The following is a 23,726-nucleotide window of genomic DNA, read 5'->3' as shown; positions in this document are numbered from 1 at the left end:
GAACCTCTTTGCTCAATGAATGAATGAAGGTACTGCTGGTGTTCCAAGTACACAGAATCCTGTTATCTGTTTCTCCCTGAAACCTGGACCAGGAAAAGCTGAATTCTCCTTACTAACAGCAGCAGGTCTGCCTCCACCATGAAAGCTAGGAGAGCCACTGGTTTCCCTCTTTGCCCTGGGGACTGGGGAGCTCAAGCTACACTCTGAGTTCAACTGCAGTGGCTCTCCTAGGAAACCATTTCAGGAATCACTTTCTCTTCTTGCCCTTTTGTTGTTGTTTTGACTTTTACTATATATTAATGGCTTGAGATCTTACCATGTCTGTGAGGCCATAGATTAGAATAACACAAATCAAAGTTACTGTGTGCCAGACAGCTTACATTTCTTATATCATTTAATCTTCCCAGCAAGCCTGCAACGTGGGCATAATTATTCCCATTTTATGCAAGACGAAACTGAGGGTCAGAGAGGTCCTCACTGTCTAAGGTCTCAAAGCCAGAAAGTGGCAGAACAGGGTTCATTCAAATCCAGTCTGCCTCATTCCAGATCTTCTTGTAACTTGCTTGGTAGCACACTGGCCTCTCCAACAAGGCAGCCTACCTTAAAGGGCATTCTGACAACTAGTTGGGATAAGCAGTCTCGCCAGTCCCATTTTATTGTCATTTTTAAAATATTTATTTATTTATTTATTTATTTATTCATTTTGAAACAGGGTCTTGCTCTGTCACCCAGGCTGGAGTACACTGGCATAGTCATAGCTCACTGCAACCTTGACTTCCTGGGCTCAATCAGTCCTCCTGCCTCAGCCTCCTGAATAGGTGAGACTATAGGCATGCACCACCATGCCCAGCTACTTTCTGTATTTTTTGCAGATACAGGGTCTAACTATGTTGCCCAGGCTGGCCTCTAACTCCTGAGCTCAAATGATCTGCCCACCTCGGCCTCCCAAAGTGCTGGGATTACAGGCCTGAGCCACCATGCCTAGCTGAGTCCCATTTTAAAGATGAGCAAACAAAGGCACAGAGAGACTAAGTGGCTTCCCCATGGTATCCTGACTCCACGTGCTCTGCCGTTTCATTCATTCAACGGCCCAATCATTTTTTGTGTCTATGCTAGGCTGGGTTGGGTATTTTTCTATTATACACAAGCTTCCTGTGGTTTTCTTATAGGGCACGTGAAATCCATTTAAAGTATGCACGGTATAGATTAACTAAATGCAGAAATGAGTGGTAAAATCAAATATTACACAGGGGTTAGGTACTAAAGTTAAGACATATCAAGTGAAAAATCAGATATAATCCAAAATTTCCCTAGACATTTCCTTAAAGTACTGACTTAAGACCCAGGAAATGTAAAAGCTAGAAATTTACTGCTTTGGCTGCCTTTGCTCTGGGGTAGTAGAGGCCAAGACTAGTTTAAACAGGAATAAAACAGGATTTCTCTTTCTCATTCTTATGCTCTCTTTCTGGCCATGGGGGTATAGTTAACTTGTGTTTGTTGTTCACATGCACAGGACGTGGTTCCATGGTCCCTTTTTTTTTTTTTTTTTTTTTTTGACAGAGTCTCTCTCTGTCACTCATGCTGGAGTGCAGTGGTGTGATTTCAGATCACTGCAACCTCTGCCTCCCAGGTTTAAGTGATTCTTGTGCCTCATCCTCCTCAGTAGCTGGGACTACAGGTGCATGCCATCATGCCTGGCTAATTTTCATATTTTTAGTAGAGATAGGGTTTCACCATGTTGCCCAGGCTGGTCTGGAACTCTTGGCCTCAAGTGATCCACCCGCCTCAGCCTCCCAAAGTGATGTGATTACAGGTGTGAGCCACTGCACCCTGCCCCTAATTAATTTTGATTAACAGAGCTGAGACTCAGCCTGCAGGGCCTGTGCTCACCGTGTGTCCCCTCCGTGTGGGAGGCACTTCTGGAGAAGTCAGAGTGAATGGCTTTCCGTGGTGACGATTTCAGCTCCGAATTGGCACCGTTGACATAGACAGAGAAACCTTGCTCCAAGTGCTCCAGCCTCAATTGCACGGGGTCCTTGCTTTTCAAATGCTTTAATATCCTGAAAGAGAAATGGTGGCTTGTTCCTCCTCATCATTTGAGAGTCTGGGCTGCTGTACCCCCAAGCCAGGAGTGAACTGCTGTTCCCACAGTGAAGCGTCTCTAATCAGAGCCCAGGGGGCGTGTGCCCAGCTGTTTGTCTACGAACAGCCTCTAACAGGCCCATTACCCACTTAGAGAAGCCACGAGGGGGAGACAGTTTGGGGCCCTGCAGGGAAGTTTCTGCAGCTCTCATTCTGAGGCTCAAATACACATTAGCGAAAAAGAACACACCCAGTTCATGCCCCGTGCTGGCCAAGGCAGAGAGGAAGCGTGTGTTTACACACTGCTATCATACAGCCTGGGCTTTCTGAAAAGATCCCAATTTTATGCAATTTCACTTTGTGTGAAACTTTGTTTGATGTGTAACAAAAAGTGGTTTTTAGGCTCTCAGGCTTTGTGAGAGAGATTTCATACCACCCATTTACAAATCAAAACAGCTTTTGTCAGACCAGGTGGGCTAATGTTTTGCTTCAGTGAATAGATGTGTTCTCAAAACACTCACCCCTGATATTTCAAAGGCCATCATTTCATATTCTAATGCAGTTAAAAAATATATCAATGCAGGCGTTGGTTCAAGGTTAACAATAGGATTATCATCACGTCTTTTGGCTAAAAGGCAGGAGTGTGGCCAGGTCCCTAATTTAGCTTTCACTGAAGCCCATCCTTACACCTTGAGCCTGGTCCTTTACCCAATCCTGATGTCACACTGCCATATGCAGGGTACAGTGTCTTCTTCGGACCCCAGAGAACTGCTTCCATTGGACGCCAGACTCGCCTGCATTTTATACACAGCTTTAGACGCCCCTACATCAACTACATTTACACAACCAGCCAACCTAGCAACAAGTGTGCCTCTTCTTCAGTAATTAAGTGCCAATCAAATTAGCAAAATTTAAATTTTAAAAAATAATAGCAATCACATAAAAGGTGCATACTGTATGCTAACCTCTGTTCTAAAAACCTAAAGTCGATTCTCATTATTCGCAGTACGAGTGGTCTAGAAAGTCACTGTGAATTCTGAATTAGAGAATTTGGAACTACCGCTCCTAGCGGAAATACAGGGTCAGGTGCCTGTGAGTCTTTGGTCACATTTTCATGAACCAATCAACACAGAACCTTGTGTATGTGTGTTTCTGTTTAAAGATGCCTTATTACACCGTTGATTCATTCACACCGAACTCACAGCCAAAAGCACTATCACTCATGCCTGAACAAAGCTTCCCAACATATGTATTTTCTTCATAAGGCATATCACAGCCTCATGCTTAGGAACACTGAACAGCATTTCTGCACTATGTATAAGGCCAGTTTAAGCAACGAAATCACCAGCAGAAAGCACAAAAATGTGAAAAACATGGCACTATGTACACGGCAAAAAGGACACTTGTTTATAATATGAGAGGCAGATAATTGCCTTGTTCTATATCAGCTGGGAACGTGTGTATCGGGGGACTAAAAATGTTGCCTCTCTGCACGTGTCTGCAAGTGACCGCAAAAATGCAGCAAGTATCGACTGTGGGGTTACAGATCAGCTTTAGTGATGACACAAATTCACAGACAGAGAGTCAGAGAATAATGATGATCAATGATATGAAGAAGTTACTCTTCACAATAATCCTACAGGGTAACCACTTTTTTTTTTTTTTTTTTTTGAGACGGAGTCTCGCACTGCCACCCAGGCTGGAGTACTGTGGTGTGATCTCGGCTCACTGCAACCTCCACCTCCTGGGGTTCAAGCGATTCTGATTCTCCTCCCTCAGCCTCCCAGGTAGCTTGGACTACAGGCGTGTGCCACCATACCTGGCTAATTTTTTTTTGCATGTGTTTTTAGTAGAGATACGGTTTCCCCATGTTGGCCAGGCTGGTCTTGAACTCCTGACCATCTGCCCACTTTGACCTCCCAGAGTGTTGGGATTACATGTGTGAGCAACTGTGCCTGGCCGTAATCACTTTTATTATCTCCATTTAGTAGATGAGGAGTATAAGGCATAGAAAGGTTAAAGAACTTGCCCAAGGTCACAGAGCTGTTACAGTATGAGGCCAGGGTAGAATGCAAACTTAGGCAATTTGGCTCCAGAGTCTACACCAAAACGAAGACAACTTGTAAAGCTAGCAAGATGATGTTGAAACTGGCAAACTTAGACACTGCTGGTAATTCATAGAACCTTCTCAGAAGTAGTATGAAAATATAGAAAATGCCATATGTTTGGTCTTTGCCCAGTAAGCACATTCCGGCAAATTGTTCCTAAGCATATGAACTCTGGGCAAGAAGATAGTCAGTGTTCAGTAATAACAAATCCTGGAAGCAACCCAAATGTCCAACACCAGAGAAGTGGATGCTGCTATTACACAGATGTTATCATTATGAAGACTGTATAGAAACATGGGGGATTGTTTGTGATCTGTTCAGTGGGGGGCGGGGGAGTGGTGATGAAAAAGGCAGAATAAAAATGATACATAGGCCAGAGCACAGTGGCTCATGCCTGTAATCCCAGCACTTTGGGAGGTTGGGGCAGGCAGACTGGACTGCTTGAGCCCAGGCATTCTGAGATTAGCCTGGGCAACATGGTGAAACCCCGTCTCTATAAAAAATATAAAAATTAGCTGGGCATGATGGCATGCACCTGTGGTTCTAGCTACTTGGGAGGCTGGGGCAGGAGAATGTCTTGAACTGGGGAGGTTGAGGCTGCAGTGAGCCATGATCATGCCACTGCACTCCAGCCCGGGTGACAGACAGAGACCCTGTCTCCAAAAAAAGAAAGAAAGAAAAAAGAAAAGAAATGAAATGAAAAGAAAAGGACATATGTAGTAAAGGTAAAGTTGGAAAACTGTGTGTTTGTGGACCCAGCGTGGAAGGTGATAAATGTAAAATGAAATGGGTTGTTGAGGGAAGGTGGTGGCATTGTGGGTGATTTCTTTGTTTAAATGTTTCTTTAGCGGCTGATACATTCATCTTTTCACCAATTGTGGCAGGAACATTTATTACAGGCTGCTTATCTCTTGCCAGCCTTGGAAGCCTGGGAGATGCCTGATTGTTGGGCAACAACATAAAACAGAAGAAAAACACAAGTAACTAAGAGACAATTTCCAAACACAGCAATAGCTACGCTTGCAGGAGCAAACAATCAAGGGACAATGTAGGCACCGTCAGTCTCCAGGGAGGGAGCAGGAGTCTAGGTCCCAGGAGGCCTGTGGCGGGGCAGAGCGGGGAATTTGATCACTCAGGCAGACAGCCTGCCTCCACTTCTCTCCCTGCCTTCTGATGCCATGTTAACAGTCACGGCATCCAGCTACCCAAGATCTGAGACTGGCAGTTCATAGGTGCCCCTCCTTAAGCAGAATGATTTATGAAAATGTAGATTTATGAAACTGATAAATTAGGAGACAATTATTCAGACTGTGAAAGGAATTGCTAAAGGAACTCCCCTACTGCAGTGGAGTGCATCAGTAATATTCAGGTGGCATCAAAGAAAAGTGTTTTTTAAAAAATTGATAGCCTACTTTACATAAAAAGCCGTCCTAGGTGCAGGGGACTCAGATAAATCAGATTCCACTCCTGCCCTATCTGAAATCGAACTCTTCCCTCCTGCTGCCCTGCCACCCTCTACTGGCTTGCCGGTTCAACTTTTTCCAATGGCACACTATCACTGGCTAATATTATATTATGGATGTATCTGTATATTTGTTTATTCTTCCTCCCCTGCACTGGACTCTGAGCCTCTGTCCTATGGGCCATGGTGCCTGCTGAATGAGGAAAGCTCTCAATGGCTGTTTCTTTCTTTTCTTTTTTTCCCGGGTCTTGCTCTGTTGCCCAGGCTGGAGCACAGTGGTATGATCACAGCTCACTGCAGGCTTGATCTCCCGGGCTCAAGCAATCCTCCCACCTCAGCCTCTCGAGTAGCAGGGACTATAGGTGCGTGCCACCACACCTGGCTAATTTTTGTATTTTTTTTGTAGAGACAGGGTCTCCTTGTGTTGTCCAGGCTGGTCTCGATCTCCTGGGCTCAGTGGATCCACCCACCTTGGCCTCCCAAAGTCCTAGGATTACAGGCATAAGCCACTGTGTCCGATCTCAATGCCTGTTTCTGGAACCAGCGACCCCAAGGATCTCAAGTTGGGGCAGGAGACATGGATGAACACCCTAGTGCTCACAGCTACCATTCATGTGACGCACATCACACTCATCATTTCCATTTTGTGCCCATGTTGGCCTTTGGGATCACCTGCACAGATGAGGAAGTGAAGGCACAGTGAGTGGGGAGTACAGGGTGTGATGAGGCAGAGTCTAGGGACCTGACATGGCTGGGGCTGGGGTGGTCAGGGAGGATTCTCCTCCTCGTGGGCCACTGGGGCAGGGACTTAGATGGCAAGGAGGACCCAGTGAACACAAAGGGCAGGTCACTGTGTTCTCAGGGGGTGGCGGCCTAATTGTGACTAGGCTTATGACTGAGTGGTCTCTGAGTGGTGTGGCTGCCATGGCACTATAGATGAACCACAGGGTTCCTCCAGATCTCGGTCATTTCAGGTTGCCTGAGAGGGTTCCCCAAGGATCAGCCATTCAAGAATTACCTGGATGTCATTTGGGGAGAAGGCATTTATATCGAAAGCATGATAATAATAATAAACATTAAAAAAATTAGCTGGATGTGGTGGCCCGCACACGTATGCCCAGTTACTAGGGAATCTGAGGCAAGAGGATCACTTGAGCCCAGGGGCTGGAGAGTGCAGTGAGCTATGATCACGCCAGTGCACTCCAGCCTAGGCAACAGAGACCCCCATCTCAATCAATCAATCAATCAGTCAATAACTGAATGATGATGATGATGATGATGATGATGATGAATACTGGGTTGGGCAGGGGGCTTGCTATGGGCCTTCGACGGCCTTGTCTCACTTCACCCTTCAGTGATCCTGGGATTGAGGTTCTGTTGGCCTGTTTTAGAAATGAACTTGCCCAAGGCCAGAGAGCCAAGGAAACCTCCAACCTGGATTTAAGTTCTGGCCCGTGGGGCTGCAGTGCTTGTGCTCTCCCTTGCTCCTTCCTGGTTTCTTGCCTCTAGCATCAGGCATCACAGAGGCTCTGAACAAGAAGAGGTCAGAGGAGGGAGCACTGGCTCACAACTGGGGGCTCCTTGGAGGGGGTGGCATTTGAGTCCAGTCTTGAAGGGTAAAGACAGAGAGGGCAGGGGTGCAAAAAGAAGCCTGCCATTCCTCCCCAGAACCTGTAGGTCCCATAGGATGCTCCACAGAGCTGCACATAAGAGCATCTGTGCAGGTGGAGGAGGTGAGTGTGGAGTACGGAGCTCAGTGCCAGAGGCTCCGCCATTTCCCCAGCTTGCATGACCTTGAGCAAGTCCCTAAACCTCCCTGGGGTCTGTTTCCTCCTCTGTAACAGGAGACTAAAGATGCCGGCACCTCCCTGGGCTGCCATGAGGACAAAAGGATAGACTGGGTTAAAGCTCTGGCTCAGACAAAGGTCCAGGTGAGGCCCCCAGTGATGCTGGTTCTCTCCTTCCTTCTTTCTGCCTGGATCTTCTCCTGGGGCTGCAGGCCCTGCACTTTTGTGGGCAAGTTTTCCTTGAATGACCTTTCTCAAGGACCAAATGATCACAGCATTGCTGGATTCTTGGACCTGGAGAGCAAATCTGGGTCTACCCCCTACAGTCTAGAGGTGTATATTACAGCCCCTCTCTGCTGTCACCTCTTCAGATACAAGGGCCCTCATCTTCTCAGTCGATCCTCATCACTCAGCCCTTTGATCACTCTGCCTGCTCTTTTATGAATCTTGTCGGGCGTGATTACCTCTTTCATGAGGTTGAGTGACAAGAATCACTGAGAGTCCACTGGGACAGGCAGCTGGGAGGGTTTCTGCAGGAGTGAGGCGGGGCTGTCACATCTCCAGACTCTGTCCCCCTACTCCCTGCCCCCAGTCTTCTCCTGGAGCACACAATCACTTTCTGCTTCTTTTGTCATAGTTATAGGTGGCCTTGCGCTCACCCTGCCACCACTGGGGAGTTCTTCAAGGGTAAGAGCTGTGTGGTGGACACCTGCTCTCTCTGCCTGGCCAGGAATCTCCCCCATCTTCCAAACAGAGCCCCTCAGATCTCCTCTGGGTACAGCACCATTCCTTCTTTCACTCCATGAAACTGACTCCACCGGGTGAAACTGACTCCACTGCACAATTTAGTGGGGTGGCCAAGGAACGGCCAGTAGACTGTGCCATCTCACCAGACACAGGGAGTGATTGGCTTGTATATAGTTAGGATGTATGTCCCCTCCAAATCTCATGTTGGATTGTAATCCCTAGTGTCGAGGTAGGACCTGGTGGGAGGTGACTGAATCATGGGGGCAGAGTTCTCACGAATGGTTTAGCAGCATCCCCTTGATGTTATCCTTGTGATAGTGAGTTCTCCTAAGATCTGGCCATTTAAAAGTGTGTGGCACCTCCCTCCACCCTCTCTCTCCTGCTCTCACCATGTGATGTGCCTGCTTCCACTTTGCCTTCTGTTATGAATACAAGCTCCCTGAGGCCTCCCCAGAAGCCAAGCAGATGGCAGCACCATGCTTCCTGTACAGCCTGCAGAATCGTGAGCCAATGAAACCTTTCTTCTTTATAAATTACCCAGTCTCAGCCATTACTTTATAGTAATGCAAAAATGGCCTAACGTAGCTTGCGATGGAATTGGGCCCACGCCAGGCCAATGGGAACCTTCCTCAGCACTTTTGCTGGAAGCATTAGGAAAGATCCCTAATGCTTCTAGGTAGGATGTACGTAGGGGCTTTTCCTGCTGTCTTGGCCACTGCAAGTGAAGTACCTGCCTGAGAATGGCTCTAATATGGGAAAACGAGGGTATAGAAAATGGAGAATACTTGATTTTGATTACATAATCTAAACACTTGGATCTAGCTATGCCTGAGGCCAAGAGTATCATGATGAATTTCTTTTTTTTTTTTTGAGACAGTGTCTCACTCTATCACCCAGACTGGAGTGCAGTGGCATGATCATAGCTCACTGCAGTCTTGAATTCCTAGACTCAAGTGATCCTCCCACCTCAGCCTCCTAAGTAGTGAGTAGCTAGAACTATAGGTGGATGCCACCACACCTGGCTATTTAAAAAAATATTTTAGAGACGGGGTTTTGAACTTCTGGGCTCAAGCAATCCTCCTGCCTTAGCCTCTTGCATAGTTGGGGTTACAAGCAGAAGCCACCGTGCCCAGCTCGATGCTGGATTTCTTAATTCCATGAGCCAGTGTTTCCTAGCTGATTAAGTCCATTTACTTTGAGTTTCTGTCTCTTACAGCCAAAACATACTAACTAATACAGTCCATGTCTTCCTTATCACAATGCTTTCCTTTGCATTAACGGCAATGCCAGGCACTTAGAAGGTACTCAGTGAAATCCTGCTGAATGAATAAAAGAAAAATGTTGCCCTGTTTCTTGTGGGAAGCTGTGTTCTAGGCAGATCTCTGCTCAGAACTCACTCCAATGATTACATCCCCCCTTCTCAGGTTACAGACAACCCAGATAAGCAGCCTGGGTTTTCATCTCCCTCAATGTCCAGGGTAAAGCTCAGAGGCAAGTTTTCTATCTGGTCCTATAACTAGATTTCCAAGTAAATTGCAGTTCTTCCCACAAAACCCCTCCTCACTTAACCTAGGGCCACTGGCAATCCAGCAGGTTTTTTTTTTCTCCTCTTGATTATTTATGACAACATCAAGCAAAACGTAGAGTCCAGCCCGGCTCCACCACTTTCTGGCTGTGAGACCTCAGGCAAGTTGCTCACTGCTCGGGGCCTCCACTTCCTTGCCTGTAAAATGGGTGCAGTTACTCTGCCCCATTGGGTAGTGTGCAGATAAAGTAAAAAGATGGGTTGAGGTGCCTGGCATATGGCTGGCACTCTGCAAAAGGTGCCTTTGAGATTTCACCGACAATGGCTCAGGGGGATTCCCATTCTTCACAAGACTCCACTGGAAGGTGTTTCTTTCTAGCTCTACCTTCTAATTTCCTGTCATCATCACAGCTCCATCTTGGTGACAACATGTCCCCCCAAATTTTATGGCAACTCAGTTTTGATATAGCTTTTAATTGTCTTTGTGCTATAACCTTGTCTCTGGAAATTCTCATTTATACTATTGGCCAGTGCCTCTTTGATCGCACACTTATTGATCACCCAATTAATGAGAAACAATTTGTTCATAAGGAACTGTGACAGCCTCTCCCCAGACAAGTCACATGCAGATGATTAAACGATCACCCAGGTGTTCAGTGGCACCATCCAGTCTGCCAGAGATTGAATAAAAACATCCTGCTCCGTGGCATTAATGATGATGGAAACCCACGTCGGTCTCATCAGCACAAGCCTTCGCCGTTCTAGTTTGAGGTTGATGTGGGGATGAGCACAGAGCTGCTGGGCACAGAGGACACTGTTGTGGCATTTCTGGCTGGCCCTGGAGAGATTGTCTGTTCCCAAGATCTCTACCAGGGGTGGTGCTGCCTCAGTAGATGGGTATCTGGAAAGTGGGTGGGTGCTGTCATAGATGGAATTTAGGGTCTTACTGAAATTTAGTAAAGGGGTTGGTGGGCAGGGATGCTAAACTCCTGCAATTCGTGAGATTACAAAAACTTGTCCCATGCAACATGCCACCAGGGCCCCTGTTGATAACACCGAGTCCAGTCAGTGAGACCAGAGCTGAAGTCGAATGCAGGATGACACCTCCCTACCCCAGACTCTGTTGTCTGCGAGACCCTAAGCCCACTCTGATAACACAGAGGCCCACATTCGTACCCATTCCCCTTTCTTCCCCTTTCTCCCACCAGTTCTGTGGGCCTGCGTTGTTTTTCTGTTTGCTTTGTGCTTTAACTTGAATTCATTAGCAATATTTTAAAACTCAGGAGATTTCACAGCCCAAATGCAGATCTCCAGCTTCTCTGGCAGACTTGGGAGGATCAGGACCCGGGGGGAACTGTGGTCTCACAGACAGCTGGCCTGGGCTGAGCAGCTTGGAGACAGGAGCTCAGGTACCCACTGTCCCACTGAGCCGGCTCCACTCACTGCCTGGCCACCCCCAGCATCTGAATTTGCAAATCTCCAGCTTATTGCAAAGTTTGAGGCCTGAAGACCAACTGTGGTGAACTGAAAATGAACTTCCTCAGCCCTACAAAGGAACCGAGGCAATGATGCCTCTTTCAAACCAGACCATGATGTTTTGACCTTGATCGCTACACACTGGACCTACTGCAAGCTTTTTCAAGAACAAGCACTCCAGAGACAAAATCAGTCCTACTTTAACTTCAAATGACTTATCGACCAACTTCAAACGCCAATGTAAAATGACTCAATTTTTGCATGACATGATTATAGGCTCAGATTTCAGGGACTGTCAAAGCCTGCAAGTTCACAGACTGGGCTCTTCAGGTGGTTCTTGCACAAGCCCTGCCAAATCCGAGCCTTTTTTGACAACCTTATCTTCTCCCAGAACAGGAGCAGGGAGGGAAGAGATGGTACTTACAAGTCGAACAGTTTGCTACAGCTCAGTTAAAAAATGCAATTAAATCAGTGAATGGAGAAATAGGAGCTAGGGTTGCAGATAATATTCTAAGCCTCTGAGTGGAGGGGGACTCTGCATCCCATTCCTATGTGAGACAGGGCCTGCCTGCTGTTAATAAATCTAAATAGATTTTTACTTGGCTAATATCAAGGGCTGCCGTCGAGCGGCTTCTCTTACCGGTTCCTCTGCTGAAGCAATATTAAATACTCATCATGTTTCTCATCAAAGTCTGTCACCATGTCCTTAGCGTAACCCTGAAATGAAGAAACAGAGCAGTGTGATATCGGAATGCAGGGAAGCACTGACTGAGAGCGCAGGTGCAGCACACACCGGCGCAGGAGGCTGAGAGGCGGAGGCTGACCTTGACGAAGGCCCAGCTCCCCAGGCGCATCACTCCAGCGACCCAGAGCCCCAGAGACTGTCTGATGGCCCCACGGGTCTTAGGCATACACACCTTTAATCATCTATGAAAAGGAGAAGGTCAATTCCCGCCTCTTGTTACTGTTCGTTCCTCCCATGCCCTCTAAGATCAAGGGCTCTGATATGATTTGGGCTGTACTATTTTCTCAACACTCATTATTTAGTTATCTCAATTGTCATAACCAGAGGCAACCCAAATCAGTTGTTTAAAAGGGGATCTTGGTCGGGCACAGTGGCTCATGCCTGTAAAACTAGCACTTTGGGAGGCTGAGGCGAGAGGATTGCTTGAGCCCAGGAGTTCCAGACTAGCCTGGGTAACCTAGGGAGACCTTATCTCTACAAATAATTTAAAAATTAGCCAGGCCTGGGTGGTGCATGCCTGTGGTCCCAGCTACTTGGGGGGCTGAAGGGGGAGGACTGCCTGAGTCTGGGAAGTTGAAGCTGCAGTGAGCCATGACTGCACCACTGCACTCCAGCCTGGGCAACAGAGTGTCTCAAAGAACAAAAAGGGGAGGTGAATCTTATTTTCCCCTTGCCATTTCAAGATAAATGTATGTTAATTATAAACAATGCAGTCATTACAGAAATCTACGACCCAGACTGGAGACCCTCTTGGAGTGGACATCTGTGGTTCTGTGTCTCCTCTTCTGCCAACAGGGCCCTGGGTTTCCTTTGGGGAACTGCTCAGCCCCTTCTTGCAGTTCATTGGCTTCCTTAGATGACCTTGAAAGTGACTTTGTTCTTCTCTAGGTTCACATGACCTTGGCCTTGCCAATCAACATAGGGCTTCCCCCAGTCACAGTGATTTACCACTTTAGGGGTGAACCATGAACCGAGTCAGCCTCAGGACTTTGCTGATACCCTTGGAAAAAGAGCTGCTTTCTTCCCATTTGAATGCTGTGCCAATGAGATGCAGGCCTGGAACCGCCTGAGAATGAAGCTGATAAAAAAGACAGCAGATCCAAGAGATGCAGAGGCAGATTCCTAACGACATATTTTGAGTCCCTGGATTCACCTATGCCTAAAGAAGTATCCGGACAATTCAGTTATTGCCTTAGAAGTTTCAGCTGAGTTTCTGTCATTTGGAGGCAAAAGAATTTTAAGTAATATACTATAATCTGACCATCAGAGATAATCCCTGGTATAATTTATTACGGCTAGAGGAGAGTAATGTATAATAAACTACATATATTTAAAGTGATATATGCATGTACCAGTAAAACTGCTATTGTAATTTGATATATATCTCTTCCTCCGGGTACTTTTGTTTATAATATACAAAGATACATATCTACACACAAACACATATATACTCTTTAAAAAGCATTTTTTTTTTTTTTTTTTTAGTAGAGATGGCATCTCACTATGTTGCACAGGCTGGTTTCTAACTCCTGGGCTCAAGTGATCCTCCTGCCTTGGCCTCTCAAAGTGCTGGGATTATAGGCATGAGCCACTGCACTCAGCCCCATATACCCTTTTATTTCTTTTTTTTTTTGAGACAGAGTCCTGCTCTGTCACCCAGGCTGGAGTGCAGTGGCGCGATCTCAGTTCACTGAAACCTCCATCTCCCAGGTTCAAGCGATTCCCCTGCCTCAGACTCCCAAGTAGCTGGGACTACAGTCACCTGCCACCATGCCCAGCTAATTTTTGTATTTTTAGTAGAGACAGGGTTTCACCATGTTGGCCAGGCTGGTATCTTAACTCCAGGCCTCATGTAATCTACCTGCCTTGGCCTCCCAAACTGCTGGGATTACAAGTGTGAGCCACCGCGCCCGGCCTCATGTATTCTTTTAAACAAAAATAGGATCATACAATAAACAATGCTTTGCAATTTGCTTTTTCTTTTTTTTTCTTTGAAATGGAGTCTTGCTCTGTTGCCCAGGCTGAAGTGCAGTGGCACAATCTTGGCTCACTGCAACCTCCGCCTCCCAGATTCTCCTGCCTCAGCCTCCTGAGTAGCTGAGATCACAGGTGTGTGCCACCATGTGCAGCTAATTTTTATATTTTTAGTAGAGACAGGGTTTTACCATGTTGGCCAGTCTGGTCTTGAACTCCTGACCTCAGGTGGTCCTCCCACCTTGGCCTCCCAAAGTGTTGGTACTAAAGGCGTGAGCCACCACACCTGGCCAATTTGCTGTTTTTTAACTTTGTTGCCAAGGGGAGGATTAATGATACAATATCAGCTTGGTACTGGTCCCAAGTTATAGCAAGTTATGGGGATTAAGTTTTAAATGGCAAGTAGGGCATTTGTATCAGAAATGCAACTTGTGTGGGAACCTTAATGCTTATCCTGGGAAGAAAAGAGAGAGAAAAATATAAATCTCTACCATTCTCTTCTTAACTTCTCAAAATCTGGCTTTAGCCCCATTATTCTACTAGAACCCTACCCAAGAGAGACCTAGGACCACCTTAACTTAATGCAATAGGTCTTCTCTCCATCCTTTTCAATTGCTCTGAGCCATGGGAAACTGCTCATCCATCATGCCAGCCCAAGTTGAGAATGATGGGCATTCCTTTTCTCTCTCTCATCCTCATGATAATCATTAAGATTCTCACTCCAGGCCGGGCTGAGGTGGGCCGATCACGAGGTCAGGAGATTGAGACCATCCCAGCTAACATGGTGAAACCCCGTCTCTACTAAAAATACAAAAAATTAGTCAGGCATGGTGGTACATGTCTGTAGTCCCAGCTACTTGGGAGACTGAGGCAGGAGAATCGCTTGAACCTGGGAGGCAGAGGTTGCAGTGAGCCAAGATCATGCCATTGCATTCCAGCCTGGGCAACAGAATGAGACTCTGTCTCAAATAAATAAATAAATAAATAAATAAATAAATAAATAAATAAAAAATAATAATAATAATTAAAAAGATTCCCACTCCATTTCTTTAAAAAAAAAAAAAAAAAAGCCAGGTGTGGTGCATGCCTGTATTCCCAGCTGCTCGGGAGGCTGAGGCAGGAGGATGGCTTGAGTCTAGGAGTTCAAGGTTACAGTGAGCTACGATTGCACCACTGCACTGCAGCCTGGGCAACAGAGTGAGACCCTGTCTCTAAAAAACGTCCTACTTGCCAAATTCTCTTCCTCTGCATCTGCAGTGCTGAATGAGCCACTCTTCCCATGCAGCTTTCCGCCTGTGCCTTCTCTAGCTAGCCTTCACCCTGTGCCCTCAATTGTGGAAGGTCATTGTCTGCCTGAGTCTCCATTTCACCAGTCTTGGGTTTTTCTCCCTCCCATCTTCACTTTTCCCTCCAATTACGTGGAAAAGAGCCTTATGTGCAGCCCAGTCATGCCCAGTCCAGGGCTAACACCCTGATGCCCTTTCTCCTCCTATTCCCTGTAGGGCCCCAGGTTGTTGCCATCTGCTTCCCTCTTCCCCTGGAGCCTCTACTTTTCCTTCCCGACTTCCCTCTCTCTAGACCCACTCAGGAACAGGATGCTGTACCCTCATGTTCTCTCCTATTCTGACATCTCTGCAACCTCTGAGTTTCACTGGGACTTTCCTTCTGGCTAAGTTGGCCAATCATGAAGTAAGTAATAATAAAAAAGGGTGATATAATGAAATTATAAGAAATTAAAACAAAAACAAAAACAAGGCCGGGCATGCACATGCCTGTAATCTCAGTGCTCTGGGTGGCTGACGCGGGAGGATTGCTTCAGGCCAGGAGTTTGAGACCAGTCTGGGCAACACAGCAAGACCTTGTCTCTTAAAAATAAAAATTAAAAAATAGCAGGGTGTGGCCAGGCACAGTGGCTGATGCCTGTAATCCCAGCACTTTGGGAGGCTGAGGCAGGTGGATCACCTGAGATCAGGAGCTCAAGACCAGCCTGGACAACATGGTAAAACCCCATCTCAACTAAAAATACAAAAAATTAGCTGGGTGAGGTGGCAGGCACTTGTAATTCCAGCTACTTTGGAGGCTGAGGCAGGAGAATCGCTTGAACCCGGGGGTTGGAGGTTGCAGTGAGCTGAGATAGCACCACTGCACTCCAGCCTGGGCAACACAGCAAGACTCTGTCTTGGAAAAAAAATAATAACTGGCGTGGTGGTGCATGCCTGTAGTCCAGGCTATGTGGGAGGCTGAGGAGGAGGGTTGCTTGAGTCCAGGAGTTCAAGGTTACAGTGAGCTATGATTGTGTCACTGCGCTGCAGCTGGGGCAACAGGGTGAGACCCTGTCTCTCTAAAAAACCCGATAAACAACAACAAAAAACTAACTAGCTTTCCTGGCTTCTGGAGGTGCCTACAGAGGCTACTCTGTCCTCCCCTAAGCCTGAGTCCTGTCTCATCCTGAGTGCAAGAAAAGCGCAGGAGGCCTCAGCCCTCGGGAGAGCTGGCTTTCAGGAGAGTGGGTCTGGGGAGGATTCTCGCCTTCTTCCAGAATAATAACACATAACTCGTGCAAACAGTTTACCCAGCATTTCCATATACACGATTCTCCTTTGATCCTCATAGAAGCCCTTGAAGTAGTGATTATTACCCCATTTAAGATACAAGGAAACCCTCCCATGCATCTTCCCAGAACACAGACGCTGCTCCATGGCAATTTACATAACCATTTTGAAACATTAAAATGACCGTTGATATATTATGGGTATGGCATGAAACAGTGGATGACCTTTTTAGATGAAATATGGGACTTCAAAGAAATCTCAGCTTTTGCTGGCTGCCCTGGGCTTTCACCTCAAACTCTCCGGGGAATGCATCGATCCTCCTTTGCCAGGAGGGAGATGTCATCAGAAAGACTCGAGAAACTGGAACATCCATCCATCTCCACTTCTTAAATGCTGATGTGCCTACAAATCACCTAGGGATCGTGGTGAAATGCAGATTCTTTTTTTTTCTTTTTGAGACAAGGTCTCACTCTGTCTCCCAGGCTGGAGTGCGGTGGTGCGATTTCGGCTCACTGCAGCCTCAACTTCCTGGGCTCAAACTATCCTCCCACCTCAGCCTCACGAGTAGCTGGAACTATAGGCAGGTGCCAATACATGGCTAATTTTTTTCTTTTTTCTTTTTCTTTCTTTTTTTGTATTTTTTGTAGAGACGTGGTTTTGTCGTGTTGCCCAGGCTGGTCTCGGACTCCTGAGCTCAAGTGACCCACTTGCCTCAGCCTCCCAAAGTTCTTAGATTATAGGCGTGCGCCAGTGTGCCTCCATGCCCCAGATTCTTTTTTTTTTTTTTTTTTTTGAGACAGTGTCTCACTATGTTGCCCAGGTTGGTCTCAAACTCCTGGCCTCAACTGATCCTCCCACTTCAGCCTCCTGAGTAGCTGAGACTACCAGGCATGTAGCACCGTGCCTGCTTTGAAATGCAGATTCTGACTCAGTAGGACTGGGAAGTGCCCAAGTCTGCATTTCTTTTTTTTTTTCTTTTTGAGAAGGAGTCTTGTTCTGTTGCCCAGGCTGGAGTTCAGTGGTGCGATCTTGGCTCACTGCAACCTCCGCCTCCTGGGTTCAAGCGATTCTCCTGTCTTGGCCTCCCAAGTAGCTGGGATTACAGGCATGCACCACCTTGCTTGGATAATTTTTGTATTTTTACTAGAGATGGGGTTTCACCATGTTGGCCAGGCTGGTCTCGAACTCCTGACCTCAGGTGATCCACCTGCCTCGACCTCCCAAAGTGTTGGGATTACAAGCGTGAGCCACCGCACCTGGCCCCAAGTCTGCATTTCTAATGAGCTCCCAGGTAATGCCCATGGCCCACACTTTGGGTAGCAAGGCCCTAGACTAGTCAACTTTATTTCCCACCATTCATAACACCCCCAGCTCCAGTCATATGGTCTCTGAACTTGAGCTGGGAGGTACATGGGCTCTGCAGTCCAGCCTGGTTCTGTGTCACAAGGTTGCCACCTAGTTTCTTTACCTATAAGATGAGGTGATGCCTGTACCTATTGTCTGGTGGAACTTTTCTTTCCCTCACAGGGTTAAGTGAACTGGATGCAGTAACAGTGGAAAGGATTTAGCACAGTACCTGGCACTTACAAAGTTCTCAATGAACATAGTTATAAGTGCATTTATGGAACTCCATTTCCAAAACAGCACCATACGAGTCCCACTCCGCCCCATTCTCACTCCTAACTTGATATCTTAATCATTCTATTCCCTTTTCCAGAAAACCACTGGGCCCCCTCCAGCCTCCACTCCCAGACTCTCCAAGGGCCAGCTCAGTTCCCAAAGTCCCCATGAAGGCTTCCCTTGCCATTCTCACCCCTACTCACTTCAGTTCCTTCTGAAAGCCTCCAATTAGTATTAAATTATATACAATACGGTGTGAAATCAGATATAATTAAGTGCTAAGTTGTTAGCATTTAACTACATATACTACTCACTAATTATCTGGGGATTTGGAGGTGTGGGTGTGAGCCCTGAATTCTGCTGTTTATCTCATCTGAGCCTCAGTTTCCTTGTCTGCAAAAAGGGAATACTGATAAGGTCTACCTCACAGGGCTGCTATATGGATAAACTAGGATTAAAGTGGAAGTAATTTGGGATCATTTTCTTTCTTGCTCATCTTGGCTCCCCAGTCAGATTATAAATTCCTGGAAGGCAGACCCATGATACAGGGAAGGAGACAAAGTTTCGCCTGAGTGCCTAGAGGCCTGGGCTCCAGTCCTGGCTTCACCGCTGTCCAGCTCTGTGACAATAATTGCTAAGGTTGACTTAGCACTTACTATGCACCAGGCAAGATTATACCCCTTTTCGTGCCTAATTCAGTTAACCCTCGTTGTGCTGAGGCTTTATTTTCTTGCCTACAAAATGGATGTATGAATACTTAAGGCACCCAGCAAAGGTGTGAAAACCCTGAAAAAATGCCAAGTTCATCTTCATTGTTTCTCAGTAAACATTTATCAAGGGCTTACTGTGTGGCTGGCCCCATTCATATGCGATCAAGGCTTAACAAAAGCTCCGACCCAGTGTATATTCAGATACCAACTTGTGTGTATAGACTCTGTAAACCCCGAATAGCTGAGATAGGTCTCAGTTAATTGAGAGTTTCTTTTGCCAAGGTTGAGGACGCGCACCCATGATGCAGCCTCAGGAGGTCCTGACGACATCTGCCCAAGGTGGTCAGAGCACAGTTTGGTTTTATACATTTTAGGGAGACATGAGACATCAATCAACATATGTGAGATGAATATTGGTTCAGTCCGCAAAAGGCAGGACAACTCGAAGCAAAGGTGGGACAACTGGAAGCAGAGACGGGGCTTCCAGGTCACAGGTAGATAAGAGACAAATGGTTGCATTCTTTTGAGTTTCTGATGAGCCTCTCCAAAGGAGGCAATCAGATATGCATTTAGCTCAGTGAGCAGACGGGTGACTTTGAGTAGAATGGGAGGCAGGTTTACTCTAAGCAGCTCCCAGGTTGACTTTTCCCTTTAGTTTAGTGATTTGGGGGCCTCAAGATTTATTTTCCTTTCACGACTGTAATCAACTGCTGGTTGTTGGTTGGGGGTGCTGGACTGAACAGCCCCCAATCATGTGTGCAGTGTGAATCGTGCCCCCGATGTTGTACAAAAGTGGGCTGCAACTGCAACCAGTCAAGCAACCATACACTGTCTAGGGATCCCTGCAGGGGGTCCCGAGAACACCCATTTAATTGCATGCACAAGCGTGTTCTTGGAAGAGTCCATAACTTTCATCAGATTATCAAAGGCACCTAGGCCCCTCCCAAAGGACAGAATTATAATAAAATACACAAAATGCAATGCCAAGTGTCTCAATTAGATCCCCAGGAAGGTCTCTCCAATCCTTGGAGTCATCTTCAAAGCCCCAGTCTGTCTCCCATCCCACATCTAACCCATCAGCTCCACATGAAAACTAATGCATAACCAGAATCTGACCATTTCTCCCTGCTCTCCCCTCCCAGGCTGGTCTGGGCCCAGACTGGACTCCTGCTCCTGCCTCCTCCCTGCCTTCTGTTCTCCCTGCTGCCACCTGGGGGGCCTGATGAGAGGTGAGTGGAATCATGTCACTCTTCTGCTAGGACCCCAAGGGGCTCCTGTCCCACTCAGAGTCAAGGGCAAGGCCATCCCAGTGGCCATGAGGCCCTGCACTGTAGGCCTTGACCCCCATCTCTGAGCCACCTCCCACTACCCCACTCTTCCTCCTCACTCCAGTGTCCTCAACACTCACCAAGCTCCCATCTCAGGCCCCATTCCTTCCATGTGGAATGCTCTTCTCTCAGGAAAATGCCCACATTCCTCTCCTCTTTCAAGACTTAACCCACTGGCCAACATGGTGAAACCTCATCTCTACTAAAAATACAAAAATTACCTGGGCATGGTGGCGCATGCTTGTAATCTCAGCTACACGGGAGGCTGAGGCAGGAGAATCACTTGAACCCAGGAGGTGGAGGTTGCAGTGAGCTGAGATCATGCCACTGTACTCCAGCCTGGCAACAGAGCAAGATTCCAGCTCAAAAAAAAAGAAAAGAAAAAGACTTGGCCGGGCGCGGTGGCTCATGCCTGTAATTCCAGCACTTTGGGAGGCTGAGGCGGGTGGATCATGAGGTCAGGAGATCGAGACCACCCTGGCTAACACACTGAAACTCCGTCTCTACTAAAAATGCAAAAAATTAACTGGGCATGGTGGTGGGCGCCTGTAGTCCCAGCTACTCGGGAGGCTGAGGCAGAAGAATGGCGTGAACCTGGGAGGTGGAGCTTGCAGTGAGCTGAGATCGTGCCACTGCACTTCAGCCTGGGCGACAGAGCGAGACTCCATCTCAAAAAAAAAAGACTTAACTGAGATATTCCCTTCTCAGTGACGTCTCCCTTGACCACCACAGTGAAACTTGCAAAGAGTGCATACACTGCATGCCCCCTCTCCTGCATCCCTCCCTGTGCTAACACACGTCTAATTTATTTTACTTATTACACCTTTTATTTACTGGGGTGTCCTTGCACTAGAATGAGAATTCTATGAAGGCAGACAGCTTTGTCTAGTTTGTTCATTGTGCATTCCAATGAAACTGTTAAGTGAATGAATCCATGAGGACACATTTGAGCGGGGATCTGAAAGTTGAAATGTTACCTGGGCAACAAGGAAAGGGAAGGGCATTCCAAGCAGCAGGACCAGCCTGAACAAACGTTTGGGGGTGTGAAGAAACATGAAATGTTCATGGACGGGCCAGAGGATGCCTGAAAAGCTGGACCCCAGTCACCTGAAGCATTGGCTTGTCACTCATAAACGATCCCTCGGTTAGGATGTGGCGCTTGCAGGCAGATAAGGGGGAATCAAGAATTGGCTAGATTGTCGGATGCTGAGGAGATGCAAGTGACCTACAGCAGAGGGTCCAAGGAGTTTGGATGTGACACAAAAGCAGAGTCTCAATGTCCTTATTGGTATCCTTATCTTTATCCCCAATGCTGGCCCTGGAGAGGGCACAGAATTTTATCAAGGACTGTCTTTACAAAAGTGTTTTTTAAAAATTAGCTGGGTGTGGGAGTGTGAGGCTGTAGTCCCAGCTACTTGGGAGGCTGAGGTGGCAGGATAGCTTGAGCCCAGGAGCTCAAGGCTACAGTGAGCTATGACCGTGCCACCACACTCCAGCCTGGGCAACAGAGCGAGACCCTTTCTCTAAGGAAAAAAAAATTCCTACCAAGAGTTAGGCACTGTAGAGGTAAGGGAGAAGTTAGGACTGTGGTTTGAGATCAGCCTGGGCAACATAGCAGGACCCCATCTCTACAAAAATACAAAAAAAAAAAAAAAAGATTCACCAGTCATGGTGGCGTGCACCTGTAGTCCCAGCTACTTGGGAGGCTGAGGTGAGGGATGGCTTGAGTCCAGGAGGTCGAGGCTGTAGTGAGCTATGATTGCACCACTGCACTCCATCCAGCCTGGGTGACAGAGCAAGATGCGGTCTCAAAAAAAAAAAAAAAAAAAAAAAAGAATTTTACCAATGGCCATGTTATTAATTTTCTCTAGGGGAAAAAAAACTGGAATTGGAATGAAATGCCAAGAATCAGTTATACTTAAAGACAGAGTCCATATTTCAAGGATCACGTATTCCTCTGAGGCCAGCATATTGGAATTCTCCTCAACAGGGTTGATTAGTGAATGCAGAAGCCTGAGCTGCATTCAGGAGCAGCTGAGAGTGCAGTGTTAGTTTCTAGGGCTTGAGAATGCCGGATACCCAACTGTGCTGACTGCAGGTCTCACCAGAGAACCATCACTTAGACGGGATAACACTGAGACCATGAAGCCACTGTTTGTGGCCGGGCACAGTGGCTCACGCCTATAATCCCAGCACTTTGGGAGGCGGGTGGATCACTTGAGGCCAGGAGTTCGAGGTCAGTCTGGCCAACATGGTGAAACCCTATCTCTATTGAAAATATAAAAATTAGCCAGGCATGGTGGTTAGCGCCATGCAGGACTGTAATCCCAGCTATTCGGGAGGCTGAGGCAGAAGAATGGCTTGAATCTGGGAGATGGAGGTTGTGGTGAGCTGAGATCGTGCCACTGCACTCCAGCCTGGGTGACAGAGTGAGGTTCCATCTCAAAAAAAAAAAAAAAAAAAAAAGACTGACTGTCTGGGGTCACAGAGCTCTTCCACACCCCCAAGTCACTCGATTCCCCGCTGCCTCCCTGTAGGCTCCACATCCTAACTAAAGGACGAGTTATAGGTGACAAGCTGATGCTTGAAGTTACTGGGGTCCAGCTTTTCAGGCATCCTTTACTGCTGTTTATCAATGCTGTCTGTGGGTGCTCATTTAACGCATGCAGCAATCCTATGCTCTAAGATCCTTATGCCCATTCTACAGAGGAGGAAATGGAGGCCTTGAAAACTGAAGCAAATTGCCTGAAGGTCTCAGAGCCTCTAAGTGGAGACAGCAGACAACCCTTGTTTATGTGGCACCAGCATCCATTCCTGTTCTGGGTATAACACCTTGATTTTCCTCTAGGAAACCACCTTTCATCCACTCTCGGTCCATGTGGCGTGGGTGGAAATAACACGTCTAACACTGCAAGGGAAAGCAAGTGCTGCAGGCCCGGCCAGTGCATTCCATCTCCCCGGCCACGTGATGGTTCACGGCTAGGTATGCTTCCCAAGCTATGCCTCCCAAAGACCCTCCTGGAAAAGTCCTCATCTCTCCTCCTCTACAATTATTAGTGATATGATCCAGGGCTAATAGGCAAGGGAGGAAGACGTCATTTCTTCACACACAAAGGAAGGAGTCATTTTACCAACTTCTTAGGTTCACCATTATGAGCATCCCTAAATGTTCCATGGAAAAATCTGCCCAAGATGCCAGGCACGGTGGCTCATCCCTATAATCCCAGCACTTTGGGAAACTGAGGTGGGAGGATTGCTTGAGACCAGCCTGGGCAACATAGTGAGATCCCACTTCTACCAAAAAAAAGAGAAAAATCTGTCCAAGAGTGATGATATCAACATAGAGACAGCAGAATGGAGGACAGTAAGAGACAGGCCAAATAGCAACCAGATCCTTTAATGGTGGTTAATCCACCATATCCAGCCATGCCCGAAGTCAGCACTAACCTTTTAGTCACTTGAGTGAATACATCCCTTTCTTTCCTTGGGCCAGTTTGAAGCGTGTGTGTGTGTGTGTGTGTGTGTGTGTGTGTGTGTGTGTGTGTGTGTATGAGAGAGATTTATACCAGAGTGGGTACTGGGTGGTACAGTGATAGAACAAATACTAGAT

General features: G+C 47.1%; 1 protein-coding gene across 1 annotated transcript in view; it reads right to left on the bottom strand.

Annotated features, from left to right (window-relative positions):
* KATNIP (katanin interacting protein) overlaps nt 1-23,726 on the bottom strand; it is a 238,319-nt gene that overhangs the window by 157,683 nt on the left and 56,910 nt on the right. Inside the window, exons 4-5 of the mRNA XM_058440369.1 lie at nt 11,828-11,904; nt 1,891-2,060 (exon numbers count right to left, since the gene is read on the bottom strand). Of these exons, the coding sequence (XP_058296352.1) occupies nt 1,891-2,060; nt 11,828-11,904 (247 nt within the window). The remainder of the gene's footprint in view (nt 1-1,890; nt 2,061-11,827; nt 11,905-23,726) is intronic.

Source organism: Hylobates moloch, unplaced genomic scaffold (assembly GCF_009828535.3).
Source record: "Hylobates moloch isolate HMO894 unplaced genomic scaffold, HMol_V3 SCAFFOLD_6, whole genome shotgun sequence".
Lineage (NCBI taxonomy): Eukaryota > Metazoa > Chordata > Mammalia > Primates > Hylobatidae > Hylobates > Hylobates moloch.
The sequence above is the reverse complement of the archived record's forward strand: the minus strand, read 5'-3'. Positions and strand labels throughout refer to the sequence as shown.